At 46.1% G+C, this 24,782-nt stretch overlaps 1 protein-coding gene across 2 annotated transcripts in view; it reads right to left on the bottom strand.

Moving 5' to 3' along the window:
• tnfrsf19 (tumor necrosis factor receptor superfamily, member 19) overlaps positions 1–24,782 on the bottom strand; it is a 112,359-nt gene that overhangs the window by 47,264 nt on the left and 40,313 nt on the right. For both annotated transcript variants that reach the window (XM_072476860.1, XM_072476862.1), the window contains exons 4-5: positions 20,232–20,410; positions 10,935–11,020 (exon numbers count right to left, since the gene is read on the bottom strand). In XM_072476860.1, the coding sequence (XP_072332961.1) occupies positions 10,935–11,020; positions 20,232–20,410 (265 nt within the window). The remainder of the gene's footprint in view (positions 1–10,934; positions 11,021–20,231; positions 20,411–24,782) is intronic.

The following is a 24,782-nucleotide window of genomic DNA, read 5'->3' as shown; positions in this document are numbered from 1 at the left end:
ATTTTTAAAGGATGTCCTAAACACCAGACAACCCTACTGTTACTCTCCTGCCACTCACCAGCAGAGACCTCCGCTCCACCATGTGCAGGAATCAGGCGCCACCCCCACTTCCCAATCGCTGGTACCAGTGCCCCCCTCCCAAGTGACTGACACCCCAGTATGGGGTCCCTTTCATTGGCCATGCCCCCCTCAGGCCCCACCCCTTGGCAGTGCCCCTTTGCACCCTGGCACTTCCCTGGCACCCTGACAGTGCCCTGTCTGAGACTCCAATGGCCTCCCAAGCACCCTGGTGCGGTCATCAGGTCTGGTCTCCGTTGATGAAAATCAGCAGTGATTCCCGCGGGCCTCTTGCTGCAACGGCAGGGGTGGTGAATCCCGGGAGCCGGGAGACTCCAGCTAAAACCCAGCAATGCATATTTAAATGAGTTTGAATACCAGTTTGCATCTGATGCCACGGGCCGGGGGGTGTCCAGATCACCAACAACCTGTCCTGGTCCACCCATGCCGGCACTATAGTTAAGAAAGCCCACCAACGACTACTTTCTCAGAAAACTGAGAACATTTGGCATGTCACCTACGACTCTCACCAACTTCTACAGATGCACCATAGAAAGCATTCTTTCTAGTGGTATCACAGCCTGGTATGGATCCTGCTCTGCCCAAGATCGCAGGAAATGACAAAAGGTTGTGAATGTAGCCCAGTCCATCATGCAAACCAGCCTCCCATCCATTGACTCTGTCTAAAATCCTGCTGCCTCGGAAAGGCAGCCAGCATAATTAAGGACTCCACGCACCCCGGACACACTTCCACCTTCTTCCGTCAGGAAAAAGATACCAAAGTTTGAGGTCACGTACCAACCGACTCAAGAACAGCTTCTTTTCTACTGCCATCAGACTTAACCTCGTATTAAGTTGATCTTTTCTCTACACCTTGCTATAACTGTAACATTATATTCTGCAGTCTCTCCTTCCTTCCCTATGTACGGTTTGCATTGTTTGTACTGTATACTAACACGTGACAATAATAAATCAAAATCAATAGGACGTAAACACCTCATTTATCCTCTCTGGGTCCGACACCACATTCCCCTCCGCCCTCACCATCGATGCTGCCTGATGCCGCAGCTGGTGCTGCCTGCTCCCCATACTCACACTGCATCTCCCACGCCCACTGCAGTTGAACCACTGTCCTCCCCTGTCGTTAATCAGTCAAACTGCCCCTGCAACTTCTTTCTCTCTGCCAACAGCTCCTTCGTGGGAGCCACCAAATACGTCCTGTCGACCTCAGCTATCTCCTCCAAAAACCACTGGTGCTCCTCCCTCCTCATCCTATCCCTTTGAACGTTGAACAAAATAGTCCCCCCCCCCCCGGATCACAGCTTTCAAGGCCTCCCAAAACATAGCCGCCAACACCTCACTGTTCTGATTAAGCTCAACATTGTTCTTAATCGCCACTTTCATCTTCCCACAGAACTCCTCGTCGGCCAAAAGCCCGGAATCCAACCTCTACCCCGACCTCTGCGCCTGTCCCGAGCAAAGTCTCACATCTAACCAGTGCGGAGCATAGTCTAAAATCAATATTCCTGCTGGTTAGATGTGAGACTTTGCTCAGGACAGGCTTCAGACACCTTCGAGGGAGGCCGATCCACCTCCAGGGCCTTGGCCAATACCTTCTCCTCCACCGACCTGGCCAGCATCCTTGCAACGCTGCTCGTTGCACTCATTCCCTCCACTCCCTCCGGCAGGCCCACACTCTGCAGATTTTGCCGCCTGGACCGGTTTTACTGGTCCTCCACCTTCACATGCAGCAACTTACACATCCCCCAAGATCGCCATCTCTGTTTCCAACGACACAATACGGTCACTCTGGTCGGACACCACCTTCTCTACCTCCTGGACCGTTGCCCCCTGCATCTCAAGGCACTTCTCCACCCGTTCCAGGGTCCTGCGAAGAGGCCACTGCCACCTCATTGCCTTTGACCAGTCGTTCTGCTTTCCTGTCATTGCAGCTGAAATTCCTCCTTGATGAAACTCAACAACTGCTCCATTTGCAGTTTTCCAGCCGATGACGATCCTTCCCCTGCCGCCATTTTTGTCATAGATGCTGCGCCACGAGCCTCCTCCAACTCTTTCGCCAGGTCGTTCACAGTTTTCTGCCGAGTTTGATAACCCATAAACATGCCCATCCAGGGGAGTAACTTTCCCCTACATTCTCCGTATCATTTTTCCATTGAAACTATTCAAAACTCGGGTAAAAAGGCCCAAAACCAATGCCTTCAAGCATGGGCCATCCTGTGTACGACCACCCACTCCATGGCCACCACCGGAAATCCCTGCAGCCTATCCTGCGTTCAAAGGCTAAATTTTTGTCCTGCATATCAGCTTGCAACTCTGTCAGGTCCACATCCCATTGCCGGGAGTCTCAACCCTACCAAATCTACCCTCTAATGTTATTAGTCTTGTGAAGGATGTGTTGAGATTGCACACCTCACAAGATTGAACAAAAAATCCCAGAAACTTCCAATGGGGTATGCTGGATTCCTGGTGGCCTTATTAGGTCTGATCTCTTAGATACAAATTAAATACAATTTATAATATAAAGGCTCGTGGCCAAAGTGTTTGAGAGCATCAACAGGAAATTGATGGTGCAGGACACCTAATCAATAGGAATGGCGAACGATAAAACAGAGTTTCATCAATATGAGGAAGGTTGCTCTGCTGTAGCTTTTCACTATATTGTGAACTTTTTCAATGTACACTCAACACATTGTGTAATCATTCTCTTGCTTGCCAAGATCTCAGGTGAACCAGTTTAATATAAAATTGCAAGGTGAACAAAAATTGTACCTTTCCGTCTGATCAAAATCAATCCCTCTGTACAGACTTGAAAAATATTAAGATTGGTGCCTCTTCACGGGACAGTGGTAAACACTCAAACAAACAATATTTCTTTTGTTTTCAATTGGAAAGCAAATTCCAATGCTATCACGATCAAAATCTCCACATTGCTTTAAGTTCAGATTTAAATACATATTGTGCGTGAGTACTTTAAGGGAATAGATTTAAAATAAATAAGAAGGGAATGAAATGTAGCACCACAACACGGAGCAGGATTTTCCGTTTTGGAGCAGAAGACCGAAGTTGGCATCGAATGTAGGCCCCAACCCTGCAACTGTGTCAGGAGGGGCAAGCCAACATTGATTTTGCCTGGACTGACCAAATATGGCCTAGAGGCTGCACTCACCATCTAATGAAGAATGGAGGGCAGGCTCTTGAAGCTGGGGGTTCTCCAGCAAGAAAGGAGCTGCAGCCAGTTGTTGCAGGCTTGAGGTGCCCTATCAGCAGATTTAGAGCATTTGAACTAGAAAATGGCCACAGCTGAGAGACCACCATTGTGGAGGCGCAACACACAGCTTTCCTGCCGCTAGGCTCAATATTCAATAGGGCGGCATGATGGCACAGTGATTAACACTGCTGCCTCACAGCTCCAGGGTCCGGGTTCAATTCCGGCCTCGGGTGACTGTCTGTGTGGAGTTTGCACTTTGTCCCCGTGACTGCGTGGGTTTCCTCCGGGTGCTCCGGTTTCCTCCCAGTCGAAAGATGTGCAGGTTAGGTGGATTGGTCATGCAAAATTGTCCGTTAGTGGCCAAAAGGTTAGGTTGGGTTACAGGGATAGGGTGGAGGTGTGGTGCTCTTTCAAAACAAAAGGGCCGGTGCAGATTCAATGGGCCAAATGGCCTCCTTCTGCATTGTTTCTGTTGAATATACAACCTACAGAATGCATTGCAGCAATTTATAATAATAATCTTTATTGTAACTGGTCTGATTAGTAAGTTTGCAGACGACACAAAGGTTGGTGGAATTGCGGATAGCGATGAGGACTGTCTGAGGATACAGCAGGATTTAGATTGTCTGGAGACTTGGGCGGAGAGATGGCAGATGGAGTTTAACCTGGACAAATGTGAGGTAATGCATTTTGGAAGGGCTAATGCAGGTAGGGAATATACAGTGAATGGTAGAACCCTCAAGAGTATTGAAAGTCAAAGAGATCTAGGAGTACAGGTCCACAGATCACTGAAAGGGGCTACACAGGTGGAGAAGGTAGTCAAGAAGGCATACGGCATGCTTGCCTTCATTGGCCGGGGCATTGAGTATAAGAATTGGCAAGTCATGTTGCAGCTGTATAGAACCTTAGTTAGGCCACACTTGGAGTATAGTGTTCAATTCTGGTCGCCACACTACCAGAAGGATGTGGAGGCTTTAGAGAGGGTGCAGAAGAGATTTACCAGAATGTTGCCTGGTATGGAGGGCATAAGCTATGAGGAGCGATTGAATAAACTCGGTTTGTTCTCACTGGAACGAAGGAGGTTGAGGGGCGACCTGATAGAGGTATACAAAATTATGAGGGGCATAGACAGAGTGGATAGTCAGAGGCTTTTCCCCAGGGTAGAGGGGTCAATTACTAGGGGGCATAGGTTTAAGGTGAGAGGGGCAAAGTTTAGAGTAGATGTACGAGGCAAGTTTTTTACGCAGAGGGTAGTGGGTGCCTGGAACTCACTACCGGAGGAGGTAGTGGAGGCAGGGACGATAGGGACATTTAAGGGGCATCTTGACAAATATATGAATAGGATGGGAATAGAAGGATACGGACCCAGGAAGTGTAGAAGATTGTAGTTTAGTCGGGCAGTATGGTCGGCACGGGCTTGGAGGGCCGAAGGGCCTGTTCCTGTGCTGTACATTTCTTTGTTCTTTGTTCTTTGTTCTTTGTTTGTAGGCTTACATTAACACTGCAATGAAGTTACTGTGAAAAGCCCCTAGTCGCCATATTCCGGCGCCTGTTTGGTTACACAGAGGGAGAATTCAGAATGTCCGAATTACCTAACAGCACATCTTTCGGGACTTGTGGGAGGAAACCGGTGCACCCGGAGGAAACCCACGCAGACATGGGGAGAATGTGCAGACTCCGCACAGACAGTGAGGTTACATTAAATTAAATGTAACTAAGGTTACATTAAAGCAGCTTCCAAGTTCATGATGGCTGTCACAGAAAAGGCCAAAGGCAGCAATATATTGGAACGCCATCGCCTCCAAGTTCCCCATCAACTCATATTGTTTATTGATTTGGGATATATAAGCTCATTCACTGGGTCAAAATCTTATAGCACTGTTGTTGCAGGCTTGAGGTGCCCTATCAGCAGATTTAGAGCATTTGAACTAGAAAATAGCACTGTGGGTGTACCTGCATGATAGGGACTGCAGTAGTTCAACAAGGCCACTCACCATCACTATCTCAAGGGCAATTAGGGATGGTAATAAATGCAGGCCTAGCCAGCGAAGCCCGCATCCTGCGAAAGAAGTTTAAAAATAATACTGATGCTGGGTTGCAGTTCCATTACCATAAGGAAACAATGACAGGAAAGAAGGCTACCTACCAAACTTTCAGAATAACTAGGGATTGACAATTCTTGTGGCCTTGCCAGCATCACCCACATCACAATAACAAAAGTATCAAGGCAAGCCAGGATAAAAACTGGGATCTTTCTAAGCTGTGTGACTCACCACAGTGGGCAGTGTAATCAATAAGAAAGCATCACTAGGTCTTTTATGTGGAAATGTATAGTCTCGGCAGCACAAGAACCAGACTTGGCTGTGATGCCCTCAATAAATTAATGGAACATCAATTCTTGCTGCCTAGATTCATACATAAGGAATACCACTGGAGGGCTATGGAAACCTTACATGAGTGAAAGGAGGGGAGAAAGGAAAAGAACATTGAGAGGAAACATTAAATAAAAATTTAGTAATGAGCATGAACCGAGTTGGTCAAAAGAAAACTTGGTTTATTGCAACGCAATTTTATTTACAATGTACATCAGATCCCAGCTGGGTCTGCTCTGTCGATTCCATACCTGGCCGACTTTATACAGATCTCAATCATGGAATGTCCTCGGGAACCCCTCCCCCTTAGCGGGGGAGCTCGTATTTGGCGAGACTCATGGGGAGATTGATTGCTTCAACACCGTAGGTCTCGTGCGGGTTATAACATCCTTCCCCCCAAAGTCTTCTGATGACTGCGGAGTTGGTGGGAGCCGGACTCTCTTCGCCCTTGGCTGCATTTCCTGCACTCGTGGAGCTGGATCAGGCGGTGTTTGTCTGGGCAGTGAATGCCGCTTCATTTCAGAACACCTTGGTGGATGCGCTGTCTGTGGCTGTTGCTCTGCTTGCTTCGCATCGGAGAATTCTGACACTTGGGTAACCATTTCAGAAGCCGTATCTACGACCTCTCTCATTTTGGCGCCTTGACCCACTTGGGGTAATGCTCTAGCCTCTACTGGTATTGGATTTGTTGCAGGATATGTAAGGCTTTTTATCACTCTATTGGTATGAGCTTCACAAGCAGGCAGCAATGCCACTGTCTGCCATTCAACAGTGTTAACTGTTCGTTCGGAAAAAGTAATGCATGCGTTCTGCATACTTGCGTCAAACATGTCCAATCTTCCGATCAAAGGTATATTTGCAATAGAGAAAAAAATCTCCAACTGTAGTCCAGCAGTGGAAAGGAGATGGCTGTTTGTTACACAGTGTAGCAGCATCGACAGTAATCCAGATGTATCCTCATCGCCAGTTTATTAGGCCACAAATGAGCCAAGTTGGTCAAAAGAAAACTTTACTGCAAAGCAATTATATTTACAATAGACATCAGATCCCAGCCGAGTCTTCTCTGTCGATTCCATACCTAGCCTCACTTTATACAGCTCTCAATCATGAATGTCCTCAAACTCCCCGCCCCTTCAGCGGGGGAGCTCGTATTTGGCAAGACTCATGGGGAGACTGATTGCTCCAACCCCTTAGGTCTCATGCAGGTTATAACAAAAAATCAATTGATCTCACGTGTACACAGCAATAGGGGGAATGATGCGATCTTAACTGATCATGATGAAAAAGGCTGAACATTTTTGATGTATTAAAATGAGCAGAAAAGGAAAGCTAAATTAAGTCTCCTTTTTCAAGGGAATAAAAATTCAGCCACAGAACTTGGGTAAAGTTCTTGCATCAAATATTTTTCGAAGAATTACTCAGGCTGGGAAGTACCTCATTGTGATATTGTCAGTGGGTGGAGCCATTCATCAGCCCACTTCTATTTATTTTTACACCTGAATGTGTACTTGCTCAGTCTGGAGCACACTGGCCTGACCACAAGCAAATAGCTGTCTGTTAAGGATTGCCTAATGGGATAAGGATGAATTAACATTCAATGGGATTTTCCCTCCACTCCCCTTCTTATTAAATTCTATCCATTCTAACTGGACAAAACTGACAGATCTTTGTCATCAAACCTATTTACAAACAATTGAAAAAGGTAAAACCACAATGAGACAAATTTGTAGTTTGGCAGATCGAGTCTTGACTTTACTTAATTATTCAGTTGAAAGCTTTTTAACAGTTAAAAAAAAACACCTAATCTGCTCACAAAGAGGCCTTACTGTTGATGTGGGTTCAACCACTTACCATTTCAGAGGAGGAATTTCAACAAGCAATGCTGGAGAACAGTGAAGGAATGTGAGCGGACAATTCATTATCTAAACATAAAACTGTCACTATTGTGGAGGAAGCCTCTTGACTCCACTTTACTGTCCTTTTAGTCTGGAGCATCTCCAACCCATGCACACACACGTTTACACTGCAGCAAGCTCAAGGGAGTTTTGTTTCTCTGATCCTTGGTTTATGCGTATACATTAAAAACAATCATCAATGGAGGGCTATCATTTGTCAGCCTAGATATCAAGTTGTCATTCTTTGCTCCAAAAGACACCACGGGAGACAATGCGTGAAGATTCCAGTGACATTTCGAATTAGCGAATAGCAAATGCGCTACTTGCTGTCGCTCCAGTAGGATTTGTTTTAGGGAGGTAAGTGCTTGCGGTACACCGGCTGATTTGAAAGTGCAGTCACTGTAGCTTGTGGTAACACTCATTAATCACCGTCTTCTTCGCGCAGATATTAAAGGGGCTAATGTTACATAAACATGCTTGACTTGGCACACCTGTTCTAGTCTAACCTCAGTGTGATCACTGACCCCACTTGCCCTTCCACACCGAGCTGCATTCAGGAAATCGCACTCTGACACCAGATGGGCGATTCTCTCCATTTACTGGGTGATTCCATCCATCAAGGGGATATCTCAGACCTGATAAATACCACATGCACACCCAATCCTTCACTGAATAAACTAAAAACTGAGGTATCCTTTTTTAAAAAGTGGTAAATTGCCCCAACTCAGTGTTCAACTTTCTGTAATTTCTCTCTCTGCTGAGTCCTGTAAGATAACTGACCATTCAAATATAATGCTGCTTACCCACACATTGTTCCGAAAGCATTCTCACTGTTCTACGTTATTGCGTTTAGTCAAATATAAGATTGAATTGAAAATGATTAGGATTTCAGGAAAAATCAAAATCAAACACAAGTATCTTGAAGAAGAAGGGTTGGTGTTAACTGTTGCCTTTTTTACGTACTGTAAATATGGCAGTCAGTGAGGTTGCCCTCCTTCCATTGGATATCAATATTCTAATGCTCAGAGTCGCCAGGTATCAAATGATACCACCACAAGGTTCAACCGGCTATCGATCAAAGAGCCAAACACCAGTTAGTTAGTTCAAGGTCAAAGGTACTTTATTTACACACACAATTAATCATGCACACAATTAGTCAAACACTACCAGTTAAACTACATCTATCGACTAAGACAACCTGTACTTAACGTCAGCCACCCGGCTTAGGTCAGAGGAACAGTGGCCGTTGTTCGATTCTGGATCTATCGGGTCTGTAGAAGTAACTGCTGCTCAGCTAGGATCATCCGTCTGGTAGTGAGCATTGAACTTGGACTTGCATCTGGTGTTGCTGCACTTGGAAACAGACGTAGCCGGGCGCCAGGTCCAAAAGAGGACGAACTCATGGTGGACTCTCTTCTTTTGCTTGGGGTTTTCGCGCTCTTTTGGGCGGTCCTTCAGTTTGGACCCCACTAATTGGGTGATCACTGATCACTATGTTCGATTTCGAACCAATAAATGGCGGGTGCCTGGATGGCTGGGCGTGTCCCAAGCGGTCACTGACCCCGTTGTTTACGCTTCCCTAGAACAGGGAGCAGCACCGAAATGTCTGGGACTGTACCGGTCGCTCAAGTACCAGTCCTTTGTCTGGTGGAGATGGGCCATCAAATGGTAATCGGTCCATCAAATGCTAATTGGTCGGGGTTTCGATATTTGCAAATGTACATTTCAGGCTCTGAGCCTGCCTGAATCTTGCTCTGTCCATTTTACCCACCATGCTTTGTGAGCTTCTCTGTTCCTGGTTGTAAGTGGCCATCCCAGAAGGCTACATAACCCTACTCAACCAAACTGAATACATGGCAGTTGAAATCTCCTCCCAAAAGATTTCCTGGATCCACCGACTGTGAATCTTACTAAAGATTTTAGACAGGTAGGCTGCCTGCCAAAAGCCACCTTTAAATATGCTGATCGACTGTGGCCCGTATGAGCAGGTTCTTTGAAGGTGTGGGCGGTGTGCGGGATGGCCCGTGAAAATGTTCGAAGCTTAGGGGATTCTGGCAAGCATTTGCCGATATCATGTCCACAGTTTTGAAGGTACGGGTGCTTCCAAGTCCAGAGGTGGCGATTTTTGGTGTGTTGGAAGACCCGCAAGTCCAGGGGGCGAGTGAGGCTGATGTTTTGGCCTTTGCTTCCCTGGTAGCCTGGAGACAGATCTTATTGGCGTGGAGGGACTCGGAACCCCGAAAATCGGGGGTTTGGGTTAATGACACAGCTGGGTTTCTCAGGCTTGAGAAGATCAAGTTCGCCTTGAGAGGATCGATGCTAGGGTTCGCCGGAGGTGGCAGCCGTTTATCCCATTTTGTGGCTCTCCCGCAATTCTTCCGACATAGGGGACTAGGACTTTGTGCAATGAGGCCGGAGAATTTCCCCCGAGGTGTTCCGGACCTTACAAGTAAGGCTGCAGCCTCCCCTGCCCAGCATAATCATTTAACGAAGCAAAACATACCAGCAAACATACCAATTCTTGTCAGCCACAAGACTAAATTGAGTAGTTTATTCAAAGTCACACTTGAACTACTTTCTTCAAGGATGTCTTGGACGTATGTTTGTTAATTTTTCCAATGTCTGTGTGGCAATAGTTTAGTGTGAATGAATTATGTGGAGATTCTGCAATTATACAATAATACCCAAGGCCTTTCGATATGCATCTTCTCGGACTCACTTTTTGGCCAGATCAGAGCTGCATTATTTTATTTCTTGCATCAGACTAGATATAAATACGCAGCTTGACATTCTTTCAGATACTTTCTGACCACTATTTTCTTAATAGAGCTCAAAACGAGGGATAATTGGTAGAAATGTGCTTAAAATTATTCTGTAATATTTACTCTGCATCTGTATTCTGAACTCTTTATATACTTTTCAGTGCAAAGTTAATTTGACTTCTTTTATTTTTGCATTCTATATGCCCAAGGCTGTTACATTTGCTCTATTATTTTTTTAAAAGTTTGGAATAAAATTAAGAAAAACTCGCATTTATATCGCACTTACATGGCCACTGGACCTCCCAAAGTGCTTTGCAGCCAAATAAGGGTGCAAGGCAGGAAAGGGGGCAAGCAGTGAGGTGCCATTCAGATTAGCCATGATCTTATTGAGTGGCGGAGCAGGCTCGATGTCCCGAATGGCCTTCTTTTGCTCCTATTTCTCATGATCTTACGATTCTTTTGAAATGCACTGTTGTAATGTAGAGGTGATTGAATGTGATGCCATTTGCCTGTTGTGCAGTGATTCTGTTACACTTTCAAAAGCAAATGGTCCAGCTCGAAAAGAATTGCAACATCAGTCCTTGGTTTGAAAGATATTTAAATCAATCTGTTTACTTACAGTGAGGCTCATAAGGAGGAGGAGGGTTCCCACATGGAATGCACTCCATTTCCTGAAAACCACCCAATTTGGTCTTCCTATAAAATCTGGGAGGAGAGGAGAGAAGACCATGTCAGTTTTATTGAACATATAATTTTATGGGATCCAGTAATGCACTCAATATTTGCCTTTCTCCCCCCACATATCCCTTGATCCCTTTAGTAACATAGATCCAAGCACCTGGGAACCACTATACTTCCAGTATTCAGAGAGTCTGCAGCTGGCTCACTCTTTATAGCAGTAGCAGCTGTAAAACCGAAGGTCTTGAGTCTTGTGAGAGGGGAAACAATGCCCACCAGAAGGAAGCAGAATATTTCATAATGTAAAATCCATTGAATAATTTACATCATATTTTTTGTGTCCTCATCTGAGGAAGGGTGTTCTTGCTATGGAGGGACTGCAGCGAAGGTTTACCAGGCTGTTTCCTGGGATAGTGGGACTGTCATATATGAGGAGAGACTTAAAATTGGTTAGGATTATATTCATTGGAGTTTAGAAGAGTGAGAGGGGATCTCATAGAAACTTATAAAATTCCAACAGGATTCAGAAAGAATGTTCCCGATGGTGAGGAAGTTCAGAACTAGGGGTCATAGTTTGAGGATAAGGAGAACTTTTTAGGACTGAGGTGAGGAGAAGTTTCTTCACCCAGAGAATGATGAATTTGTGGTATTCGCTACCACAGAACGTAGTTAAGGCCAAAACTTTGAGTAATTTCAAGAAGGGATTAGATATAGTTCTTGGAGCTAAAGGGATCAAGGGATATGGGGCAGGGGAAGGCGGGATCAGGGTATTGAGCATGATGATCAGCCATGATCAGAATGAATGGCGGAGAAGCCTCAAAGAGCCGAATAGCCTCCTCCTGCTGATATTTTCTATGTATGCTTCTATGTAAAATGAAATAAAGGAGAAAAATCTTAACATGGCCTGTTATCAGGGATGATACTGATTTCCCATCACAGCTGTCTCAAACACCCTCCACCATCCCAGAGACACTCACTTCGTTTGCGCATGCGAGTGAAGAGGCTCCTGGGACACTATCTGGTGCGCACCAAACACATGCTCACGGTACAGCAGGTGGAGGTAGGAATTTCCGAGGAGGCGGATAGTCGTAGGGTAGCTGTCCCCAGGGACTAGCTGCCGTTCAGACGGTTTCGGGCTACACATGCTCACGGTACAGCAGGTGGAGGTAGGAATTTCCGAGGAGGCGGATAGTCGTAGGGTGGCTGTCCCCAGGGACTAGCTGCCATTCAGACGGTTTCGGGCTTCTGGAAGAGAAGGTCCTAACGACTGTGGAGAAACAGTCACAGTGCCAGGGACTACATGAGGGGTTGTCGGTGAGCATCCAGTACCTGCAGGTGCACATCCACGCCAGAAGACGGCCACCAAAGGGGCCTCAGGTCACCGAGGGCGGGAATCACTGCAGGCCGAGCATGAAGGGATCATCCTGATGGGTGGTGCGAAGTGCTACCGTGGGCAGGAGTCAGATGCTGTCAAATGATGTGGAGCACCAGAGCTCATCCCAGAGCAGGTTATCATCATCCTCCATCCCATGGACCATATCCGTTGTGGCTGCCAAGGTAGGGCCTGTACTCCATAGTGCAGCAGGTATGTATCATGGAGGGGGTTGCAGGCAGGCAGGGGGGAGGTGGCAGGATGCGGTATCCGTGCCCCTGGCCAGATCCCCCATGCCCTGTCCATCCTTGCCCTCCCCCGCATCTTCTTCGTCATACGACGCCTGGTGTTGATCCTTCTTCTCCTGAATGTTGCCCCTCAGCTGCGCGATGTTGTGGAGGACGCAGCAGGCCACCATGATGTAGACGACTCTCCCAACACTATACTGGAGGGCCCCTCCAGAGTAGTCCAGGCACCTGAACTGCATCTTCAGGATGCTGAAGAACTATTTGATTATTGCAAGGGCATCGTTGTAGCGGGTCTCCGTGTCAGTTGGTGGCCTTGGATAGGCGTCATCAGCCACGTCCGCAATGGGTAAGCCCTGTCGTCCAGGAGCCAATCCACCAGCCGGGGCTGCATCTCGAAGAGGCCAGGAACTGCCAAGTGTGCCATGATATCGGGCGCAGACCTGCATGATGCACAGCTGCTGGTCACACACCAGCTGCACGTTCATCGAGTGGAACCCCTTTCGGTTTGTGAAGATCGACCTGTTATCTGCAGGTATTCATAGGGCAATATACATCTTTTCGATCATTCCCTGGACCCGGGGCATCTCGGCCATGGCAACGAACCCTGCTGCCCTGACATACTGGTGGACTTGGTCCACATTGAAATGGATGTATTGTTCCTAGTGGACATACAGGGCCTTCGTGATGATACGGATGCACCTCTGCACAGTGCTCTGTGAGATCTCGACACAAACGAGTTATAGGGGTAAACATGGGGGAGAGCAGAATGGAGGGGAGCGGCAGGGAGGGTGGGGCGTTATTTATCTATTATAAGACTTCCCGTTTTTTTTCTTTTTGGTTCCGGTTGTGTTTAATGTATATACATAAATGCCTTAGTAAAACTATTTTTAAAAAGAGGAAGGCCACAATTGCTGGTTGTATTCCAATATCCACTGTCTGCAGGGGGTGAAAGGCTGTCATGTTAGCATGGTGCAAACCCCCGCGCCCAACCATGCCAATGGCCTTCATGGTGGAACCGGTTAGCACTGCGGACCCTGCCCCGTATGTCCCCCACCCCCACACCTCTGGCCCTGGCGCTCATCCCTGCTGCTGGGGTACCGTTGGCTGGTGGGGCCCTTGCCAGTGGTACGGTCCACGGCCCCCATCCAGCTGCCCTCTGCAGGGGCTATTGTGGCCGTTGCCCTTGGGCGGGCCACGTGGTTCCCAGGCGGTGGGTGATGACCAGTTTGGGGGGGGAGGGGTGATATGATGGAGTGTGGGGTGCAGGGGCTGGGATGCAGGTGGCACTCTGCAGAACCATGGACCATGGTGGGTGGTCAGTGGGGCGCACAGCAAGATGGCTGCCTTGTAAGCTGTGGCAATGGCAATCCATGCCTGGACACCAACCCAGTCCGTCACCCTGGCAGCCCCCAACACCAGCCAGTGTCAGGTCCAGCAGCCCACAGTTGCGCCTCTACATGTCCTACCTCCTCTCTGACCCTCATCAGCCACGGCGGCTGCTTTTCAATTTTTAAAAGCACAAGTGACCCTCGCCGTCAGGAATTCCCCTCGGTGGAGGCGGAGGCCCTGGAGAATACCGAGTCAGGCCCACTAAGGATATTCAAACGGCGTTTACTGTATGTGAGGAGTGGAACATTTTGACACTGCTGTTGAGGCACCGGAGAATTGCAATTTGGCGTGCCACAGTTTCAGCGTCAAAACCGATTCCCCGCCCAATCGCCTTTCCTGATTTTGGCGTCGACCGACAGAGAATACCACCCAGTCTCCCAAACTGAGAATTTTACCCGTTATCTTTTGTTTTTGGAGAGCTTCTCCAACAACCTACTTCTGAAAGCCCAAGCTAGGCGTCAGTTAACCACTACTCTTTTCCACCAACTCTTTTCAATCTTGGTGATGTGGTTGCAGGCCCTTCAATTGAGATTCCCTATCCCCCCCAAAAAAAAATTCTAATCATAAATATGAAAGGAAAAGTTTTTTGTTTTGATAAGCTGGGAGAGTTTGCTTGTTTTGTGCTGAAATAGTGTAAAAGTCACACATATTTGTCAGGTTAATCATTGCTCTCGCCTGAGTTCTGGTGATCCTCAGGTTAAATCACCACCAGTCAAGCTCTCCCCCTCAAAGGGGAGAGCAATCTATGGTCACCTGGGACTATGGCAACTTTACCTTTTACTTTACATGTCAGGGCCAGGGACATTGCTGTTTGAACATTCTTGGTATCCACCCTTGTTTACAGTTCTCATTTCCTGAGTTAATTCCTCACAAAAGTAAATTGACAAAGTATTAAATTCAAGCATTTAAATAAAATGATAGACACTCGTTTTACAAACTGACCTTCCATTATTTCCTTTAAAAGCATAGTTAGTGAACAAAGGGGTGGTTAAAGGGCCTGCGTCAGGCTGTTCATCTCAGAGTGAGCAATAAACAGAATGGCAGGCAATAAAACTGAGACATGCTAATGGTTTGTAAAAACCTTCTCTAATTGTCACAGTTGTCAGTGTTAGCCAAAGGATCAAGTCATCACATACATAAACAAATAAAAAAGTAGTGGCACATGTGATTTTGAAAAACTTTAAACAATCTATGTCCAAATTTAATTTCATGATTAATACAACAATGTTTCTGCTAACATATTATCATAAATAAATTGAAGATTGCACAGATCACGGTGAACTCTGATGAACATCAGGCTGATGTAGACCATGGTGCATTTCATTGCTTTATGCAGCAGATTGTAAATTTTAAGTTTACATTCATGAGGTACAATTTCCCCCAAATTGCAGAGTGTTGGATTAGGCAGAAAAAGCTGTGTTAAACCCACTGGCCTCTTCTCGCCTGATTTTTTTCTGGAAATATTTTAATTAAATTTTTTAACAATTTTTATATAAAATCTACAAATAACTCACCCCCTTCCCTTACAACAGTAAAACCCCTAGTTACCAAATCCTCCCCACTCACCCTATCTCCCCCACCTAACAGCTAACAGTGACCAGCCCCTTAAAAGGCCGCCATCTGAGGTAAAACCCTTCCACTGACCCTCTCATGGTAAACTTAACTTTCTTGAAGTGTAAAAACTCCATCAAGTCACCAAGCCACGTCGAGGCGCTGGGCGGTGTAGTCGACCTCCAGCCCATGAACATCTGCCTTCTTGCTACCAGTGAGGCAAAGGCCAGGATGCCTCCCCTGCCCAGACTTCAGACAAAATCAAAAATCACCACCAATGATTGCCGACAGAGTCTCAAGAAAGGACCTCCAGAGGTCCGCCAGCTTTGAGCATGACCAGAACATGTGTACATGATGCGCCAGGCCCCCCCAGAAACGACCACAATCATCATCTGCCTCTTCAAAAAATCAACTCATTCTGACCTTTGTCAGGTGAGCCCGGAACACCACTTTTAGCATGATGAGACTCGGCCTTGTGCAGGACAAGATCGAGTTCACCCTCCTCAGCGCCTCACTCCAAACCTCTAAAATCGGTCCCAGCAGCTCCTTCCACTTTGCCTTTATGCCCTCAACAGATCCCGTCTCCTCCCCTATCATCCACTGGTATACCTGACGTGCTGGCCGCCTCCGAACTAGAGCAGGATAAGACCATCTCGAGCAAGGTAAAGGCTGCTTCTTCGGAAAGGCTGAATCGTACTTTTTGACCCAGCTGCGCACCTGAGGTACCTGACCCATCAGCAACTGTAAGCCCATTTTTCTTTCAGTTTCCTTAAGGTAGCGAACCGACCTTCTAAAAATAAGTCTCCCACTTTCTCTCAAGTTTTATCCTTCCACTCCCTAAATTTCACCTCCGACCTAGCAGGCTCGAATAACTGGTTCGCACAGATGGGGAGCAGCTTAGAGGCAGCTCTCAAATTAAAAGGATGGCGGTGTTGCCTCCAAATTTTTTACGTGGCTACTACTACCGAGCTAGACGAGTTTTTCTTTGGTATCACCAGAAACGGAGCTAGTACCAGCGCCGCAAGGCTTGCTCCCCTCTCAGACTCTGCTTCCACCCGAACCCATCCAAATCACTCCAACACCTTTTCAACATTAACTGTCCAATAATAGTATTGAAAGTTTGGCAAGACCCTCTAATTGTCTCTCCCTCAGGAGCAACGTCCTCCTGATCCTTGGGTTCTTACCCAAGTAAATCCAGTCACAGACGGTCAATCTCTCTGAAAAAAGCCTTGGGCAAGAATATCAGAAGGCACTGGAATAAAAATTAAATCTCGGCAAGGTGTTCATCTTAACCGATTGCACTCGGCCTACCAGGAATAATGGGAGGCCGTTCCACCTTTGCAAGTTCGCTTTGACCTTTGTCAGCAGATTTGTATAATTCAATCTCTGGAGTTTCCCCCAGTCCCTTGCTATCTGGACACCCAAATACGGAAAATGATTTCCAGCTAGCCAGAACGGCACTCCCCTAAAGACCTTCTCTGTCTCTGCACCCCAACCACAAGGTATTCACTCTTCCCTATGTTTATCTTATAACCAGAGGAGGCCCCAAAACGCTGCAAGATTCCTATGATGTTATCTATTGATGCCTCCAGATCCCTCACAGATAATAGTAAGTCGGTGGTGTAAAGCGAGACCCTGTGTTCCACCCCATCTCTAACTATTCCTCCCCATGTATTCAGGGTCATGGCTAGTGGCTCTACTGCTAGTGCAAACAGCAAAGGGGATTTTCACAGTAACTTCATTGAAATATTAATGTAAGCCTACTTGTGACACGAATAAAGATTATTATTATTATTATTAAAAGGGACATCATACATCCCTGCCTGGTACCCTGGCAGAGACAAAAGGGGGCGGAGGTCACTTTGTTATTGCAAACACTGGCAAATGGGACCGTATATAACAACTGCTCCCATGCTACAAAGCCTGGCCCAAATTCAAATTTTTTAAATACCCCAAACAGATAGTCCCACTCTACCCAGTCGAATGCCTTCTCTGCATCAAGCGAGATTATGATCTCCAGGAATTTTCCCACCTGATTTAACAGCACTCTCTGCAATTTCAAAGTGCTGGGGATTTGGACCCATGGCTATTGGGGCTGCAAGATCATGGCCCTGGTTTCTCATAACTTGCTCATTTTAAGATGTTAAAGAAAGGTGATGATTGATGGCTTTTTTTTTTAAGGGATAAGGGAATGTTGGGGAGATAGCTTTTGTACAGCTGGCTATGAAGTACATGCAGAGGCCTGTCGACATAATCATACAAAGCTACCTGACACAAAGGGGCAAACACAGGAGAAGGAGGAAGAAAAATACGAGAACACTTAGAAATAACTTTGCAATGCAATGGCCACAGTACAATATCAGTGTTACTTATGATTTTCATATTATTATGATTTTCATCATGGGATATTAAAGTAACGTCTAGTTAGGCCTCAATATGTTAAACTAAAAAGAAAGAAATGGCTGAGGGGCTAATTCGTACTTTGCTTCTGTCTTCACAAAGGAAGACATGAATAATGTACCGGAAGTTCTGAGAGACACAAGTTTCAGTGAGGAGCTGAAGGGAATTAGTATTAGTATGTGAGACCTTGGTGGCCTTGTGCATCAGACGCTTCTGCACTGTAAATTCTATATACTGAAAGTAAGCGCGCAGGTACGGCAGGCAGTAAAGAAGGTATATAGGCCTTCATAATGAGAGAATTTGAGTACAGGAACAGAGATGTTTTACTGCAATTGTATAGGGCGTTGGTGAGGCAACCCCTGGTGTATTGTGTGCAGTTTTGGTGTCCTTATCTGAGGAAGGATGTTCTTGCTATGGAGGGACTGCAGCAAAGGTTTACCAGGCTGATTCGCAGGATGCAGAATTGTCGTGGAGGAGAGACTAAGTTGGTTATAATTATATTCATTGGAGTTTAGAAGAGTGAGAGGATATCTCATAGAAACTTAGAAAATTCTAACAGGATTAGAAAGGTAGATTCAGAACGAATGTTCCTAATGGTGGGGAAATCCAGAACTAGGGGTCAGAGTTTGAGGATAAGGGGTAAACCTTGAAGGACTGAGATGAGGAGAAATGTCTTCACCGAGTGGTGAATCTGTGGAATTCACTACACAGAAAGTAGTTGAGGCCAAAATGTTGTGTGATTTCAAGAAGGGATTAGATATAGCTCTTGGGACTCAAGGGATAGGGGGATCAGGGTATTGAATTTGATGAACAGCCATGATCACAATGAATGACGGAGCAGGCTCAAAGGGCCAAATGGCCTTCACTTGTTTCTATTTGCTATGTATGTTTCTATGCGTAAATAATGAATCAATCTCCTGTGGGGTTGCCCACAGTAAATTAAGACCAGGTGCAGTATTCAGGTCAGATGCCGTTAAGGTCAGTGAAGGGGAGGGAAGGGGTGGAAGGACCGAGCCTGGAGGGGGAGGTGAAAAGAAGAAAAAGGTTAGGGAGGGGCGATTTCCAAGAGGGAATAAGGGAATGAGTTGGGGATGGAGGGAAGAGATTGGGAACGGAGCAGTTGAGTGAGTGAGTGAGAGAAAATATTCGGGAGGAGTGAAGGGGGATCTTCAGCTGAGCTTGCGCTTTCTCTGTCCCTGTTATGTGCAGATAACTAGTTTTAGTGAAGTGTAGCACAGTGCAGTACAGAACTCCAGCGAAGGTTTACCAGGCTGATTCCTGGCATGGCGGGACTGTCAAATGAGGGAAGACCAGGTCGGTTAGGATTCTACTTTCTTTAGTGCAATTTACAGGGCAATGTTTATGTTGAGGATGCTTGGTGGAGGACCAGTACCACCAAGTTGAAAAAGAGAGTTCACAATCCCTCATCTCACTGACAGAAGTACTGACGCCTGACATGTTTTGATTAATACAAGACCTAGGCAGTGAAGTTTGATGAAATTCAAACATATGTCACCAAGACCAAGAACATTTGCACTGCTGCTGTGAAAGGGAGGAGGAGTGTGACTGAGTTGCTGTTGCAGAGAGCTGGCGTGAACACGATGGGCTGAATGGCCTCCTTCTGTGCTGTAACCATTCTATGTCATATCACAATGAACCTTTCCCTCAATCCTCACCGCACAAACACACAGCACTAAGCTCCTGATCTTTTAGTTGTATTGCTGTGGGGAAGCGTTGAGTGCATGCAATATAGAAAGAGAGAGAGAGGGAAAACATCTTCATCTGAGAGACTTGTCCACCTCCCAATGGCTGCTTACAGAATATCGTGAACTTCGCGGGGAGATATCCCTCTTACTTGTCTGTAGACCTTTAGGCACAATCAAAATTCTTGCATGATTCCCAAAAGATATTCAGATATTCAGAAAAGGGTTTGCATCCAATGAGAGAGTAAATTCTACACCGGCTATCTTGTTAAATTCTCCTAAACCAGACGATATTTTATTTGTATACAATCGCTTCAAATTTCTCACCATCAAGAAAATGTTGTTACAACAGAAAGTGGAATAAATGACATTGGGATGAGTGGGGAAGCTTTTGGAATGGTGGATTATTTTACAAAAGTGTATTGATAATGAGCGGTTTCATTTTGTAAACAAGTGTCCCGTGGGAACTGACAAGTGCGGCTTTGCCAACACTTTTGAGTTGAGGGAAAATGAAATTGGGTCACCTTTGACTCTTGGGAAATACGCAGCTCAAATCTGATGCTCCTTGAACTTACCCCGACAAGCAGTCTCCACACACAGCATTACTGCTGGCTGTGCAGTTGGCCTTTTGGATGCGGTTTACGAGAGTGCAGTCCAAGCATGGCTTACACTTTTGAAATCCCCAGTCTTCCTTGAACCTGCTTGGCCTGCAGGTCACGCACTGTCCATCATCCCCATATCCAAATCCACATTCCTGGAAGGATTAACAAGAAATACCCACTGTTAGGGAGAAAACGGAGCGTGAATAAGGAGAAATTACTACGATAAAAACAAGAGGCATGTGTAATGATTACTGCAGACAGGCCTCAGTCAGGAGACAATGGCAACCTTTCAGTAGATTCAAATGTTCCTTTCACTACTAATAATCTCCCTTACTGCTTTAATCAACACTTAATCATTCAGTTATTTCACAATACACAGATAATTTGAATGACAATAAGGCTTGAGGTCTCCTACAGCTACATTATTAATAGCTATGGTGGAGTTATTTTTTTAAAATTAAGTCAGTCATGTGAATACCCAGGAGTAGAGGGTAAATGAAATGCTTCTGCATTCATTCATTGTGTCGTTCTAAAATCTGAACAGTGCAGTTAGATTAATTTGCTTCTGTGGAATAGATTATTTATGTACCCTCAAGGACTCTGTTTGAGGCTGAATATCTATTTGTAAATTATAGTACTCAATTTAATTTGTGTGCTCAGAAATGTTGTTTACATTCCCCAAACCAATGAAAAAACAGCATTAAAGCTCTGGAACCCTGAGTGTAATTTAAGAATTTCCATACTCCAACCACTCAATTATTAGGCATCCATATGTTTCATTGTTGACAGAAAAAATAATTTGTGTCCACCAGGCTCCCTGTTCGTCCGCCAGACAGCTCAGCCCTAGGCCTTTCCTGCCAGCCAGGCCAAAATCCACTGCCTCAGACTCCCATTGCTATCCAAATCGCAGATACTGAATGCCAACCAACTAATCAAGTCTGAATACACTTTTATACCCAAATTTCCCAACCTGCATTGACTCGTATAGGTTGTTTGGAACTCACTTCTTCCTCACCGAGGGTGCCCTACTAGTTGTAAGTTCTACCACCCCTTTCATTGTTGCTCTGGATTCGTGCTGCTCTCTTCTTTCTCATCTTTGGTCTGACTGCGCAGCACACTCCTCCTCTTGTCCCCTTTCCTACTTGGCTCTATTAATAATACATCCCACATCACCCTTTTGGTTGTCCAACTAATTTGCTGCTGCTCCTCCGTTGATCCTCCCAGCCACTGCTCAAGGTTGTTTCCCTCCAATGTAGTCTGTTGGCATGCCTGCTGCTGCTTAAAGAAACATCCTACTTCATTTCAATTCTCCCTGATGGCACAACTCCTAGTCACCTGCTCCACTGCTAGCAAAATTCTATAACTTATTTAAAAAAAAATTATGACTTAATATATTGAGAGGGCAGTTAAGAGTCAACCACATTGCTGTGGATCTGGAATCACATGTAGGCCAGACCAGGTAAGGGGGCAGATTTCTCTTCCCTAAAGGACATGAGTGAACCAGATGGGTTTTTACAACAATCGACAATGGTTTCATGGTCATCATTAGACTTTAAATTTCATTCAAATTTCACCATCTGCGATGGCCGGATTTGAACCTTGGTCTCCAGAACATTACTCTGGGTCTCTGGTTTATTAGTTCAGTGACAATACCACTATGCCACCGCCTCCCCACATGACCCTCTGCAATTCTGAACAAAGAACTTGAATATTACTGAAAAGAGAGACAAGTTGCTGAAGCTTTTCATCTTGCACTCATCAGGACTAATGCAAGAATGCCAAGTTTCCAACAATCGCAACAGGAGAAAAGAGTGCTGATTGGTTAGCAAATTGACTGATTGGCTGAGCCATTGCCAATGAGCAAACAATGGGGAAATATTGTTTCCCAAGCTCTTGGGTAATTTTTTAAAAATGCAAGGCTTGAACATATTCCTTTTGTTGTTCAGCTCATAAGTTCAAGCCAGGCGAGTTTGCTGAATTACCCAGGAGCTGACTAGCCAATAGTTCCCTGCTGCTTTCACCGTGGCAATAACTTGGCCAATCAAAAATCAACTTGCCAACCAATCAGCAGCTTGTCTGCCTGTAGTTTGAGTTGTAGCAATCGTTTGAAATTTGACATTCTTGCAATTGTCCTGTTAGTGCAAGCCAAAAATCTTTGGGACGTCACGGTAGCACAGTGGTTAGCATTGTTGCTTCACAGCTCCAGGGTCCCAGATTCGATTCCCAGCTTGGGTTACTGTCTGTGCGGAGTCTGCATGTTCTCCCAGTGTCTGCATGGGTTTCCTTTGGGTGCTCCGGTTTCCTCCCTCAGTCCAAAGATGTAAAGGTGTTACAGTTAAATAAAGGTAACTACAGGGGCATGAGGGAGGAACTGACGAAAATCGACTGGGAGCAGAGCCTAGTGGGAAAGACAGTAGAACAGCAATGGCAGGAGTTTCTGGGAGTAATTGAGGACACAGTACAGAGGTTCATCCCAAAGAAAAGAAAGGTTATCAGAGGGGGATTAGGCAGCCATGGCTGACAAAGGAAGTTAGGGAATGCATCAAAGCAAAAGAGAAAACCTATAATGTGGCAAAGAGTAGTGGGAAGTCAGAAGATTGGGAAGGCTACAAAAACAAACAGAGGATAACAAAGAGAGAAATAAGGAAAGAGAGGATCAAATATGAAGGTAGGCTAGCCAGTAACATTAGGAATGATAGTAAAAGTTTATTTAAATACATTAAAAACAAACGGGAGGCAAAAGTTGACATTGGGCCGCTCCAAAATGACGCTGGTAATTTTGTGATGGGAGACAAGGAAATAGCTGAGGAACTGAATAAGTACTTTGCGTCAGTCTTCACAGTAGAAGACATGAGTAATATCCCAACAATTCCGGAGAGTCAGGGGGCAGAGTTGAATATGGTAGCCATCACAAAGGAGAAAGTGCTAGAGAAACTAAGAGGTCTAAAAATTGATAAATCTCCGGGCCCAGATGGGCTACATCCTAGAGTTCGAAAGGAGATAGCTGAAGAAATAGTGGAGGCGTTGGTGATGATGTTTCAAAAGTCACTGAGTCAGGGAAAGTACCAGAGGATTGGAAAATGGCTGTTGTAACCCCCCTGTTCAAGAAGGGAACAAGGAAAAAGATGGAAAATTATAGGCCAATTAGCCTAACCTCGGTTGTTGGCAAGATTCTAGAATCCATTGTTAAGGATGAGATTTCTCGAACTTCCGGGTGCGGCGATGACCAGCTGAGTCGCACGTTTCGGCAGCTCCCGGTGGAACGGACTTTTGGGCTCTTAATAAGAGCCCCAACGGCAATTTTAACGGCTAAAAGTACTGTGCGGTGAACCAGAAGGGAATCCCCCCTAGATACGGAGGAAAATAGGAGAGGAAGGTGGCCGGATTGCGGTGGATCCTTTAGAGCAGCGGCAAGGAAGACAAGCAAAAACCAAGATGGCGTCGGAAGGTGGCAGTTTAATATAGGGCCCTGAACAACACGAGTTTTTGAAACGCTGCGTGGAAGAACTCAAAAAGGAAATGAAGAAGGAGCTGTTGGCCCCGATATTACAGGCGATCGAAGGGCTAAAGGAGGAGCAAAAGACCCAGGAGCGGGAGCTTCGGGTCGTGAAGGCAAAGGCTGCCGAGAATGAGGACGACATACAGGGCCTGGTGGTGAAGACGGAGATGCACGAGGCACACCATAAACAATGTGTGGAAAGGCTGGAGGCGCTGGAGAACAACGCGAGGAGGAACAACCTAAGGATTCTTGGTCTTCCTGAAGGTGCGGAGGGAGCGGACGTCGGGGCATATGTGAGCACGATGCTGCACTCGTTAATGGGAGCGGAGGCCCCGGCGGGTCCGCTGGAGGTGGAGGGAGCATACCGAGTGATGGTGCGAGGACCGAGAGCAGGAGAAATTCCTAGAGCCATAGTGGTGAGATTCCTCCGTTTTAAGGATAGAGAGATGGTCCTTAGATGGGCAAAGAAAACTCGGAGCAGTAAGTGGGAGAACGCGGTGATCCGCGTATACCAAGACTGGAGTGCGGAGGTGGCGAGAAGGAGGGTGAGCTTTAATCGGGCCAAGGCGGTGCTTCACAAAAAGAAGATAACATTCGGAATGCTGCAACCGGCAAGACTGTGGGTCACATATCAAGGGAGGCACCACTACTTTGAGACGGCGGATGAGGCGTGGACTTTTATCGTGGAAGAAAAATTGGAATGAGCGGGTTATGAAAAAAAGAACGTTTGAAACAAAGTGGTGGGGCGAGTATGGGGGGCGAAGAGGGGGGTAAAAAGGGGGGAAAGAGGAGTTTTATGTTATTAATCCTGCGATGTGGTAACTTTTCTCTCTTCCACAGGAGGTGGTGGGGGGAGGAAAGGAGGTGGAGGAGATGGGGCGTTGGCCATTGGGGGCGGGGCCAAGGGGGATATATATAGGGAAATGAGGGACGAGGGGGAGATTATGGTAGATGAGCTGAAAGGGAAATGGGAAGAAGAGCTGGGGGAGGAGATTGAGGAGGGGCTGTGGGCGGATGCCCTAAGT

The sequence above is a fragment of the Scyliorhinus torazame genome, chromosome 15 (assembly GCF_047496885.1).
Source record: "Scyliorhinus torazame isolate Kashiwa2021f chromosome 15, sScyTor2.1, whole genome shotgun sequence".
NCBI classification, from domain to species: Eukaryota; Metazoa; Chordata; class Chondrichthyes; order Carcharhiniformes; family Scyliorhinidae; genus Scyliorhinus; species Scyliorhinus torazame.
Note: the sequence above shows the minus strand (reverse complement) of the source record. Positions and strands in the feature narration are given on the sequence as shown.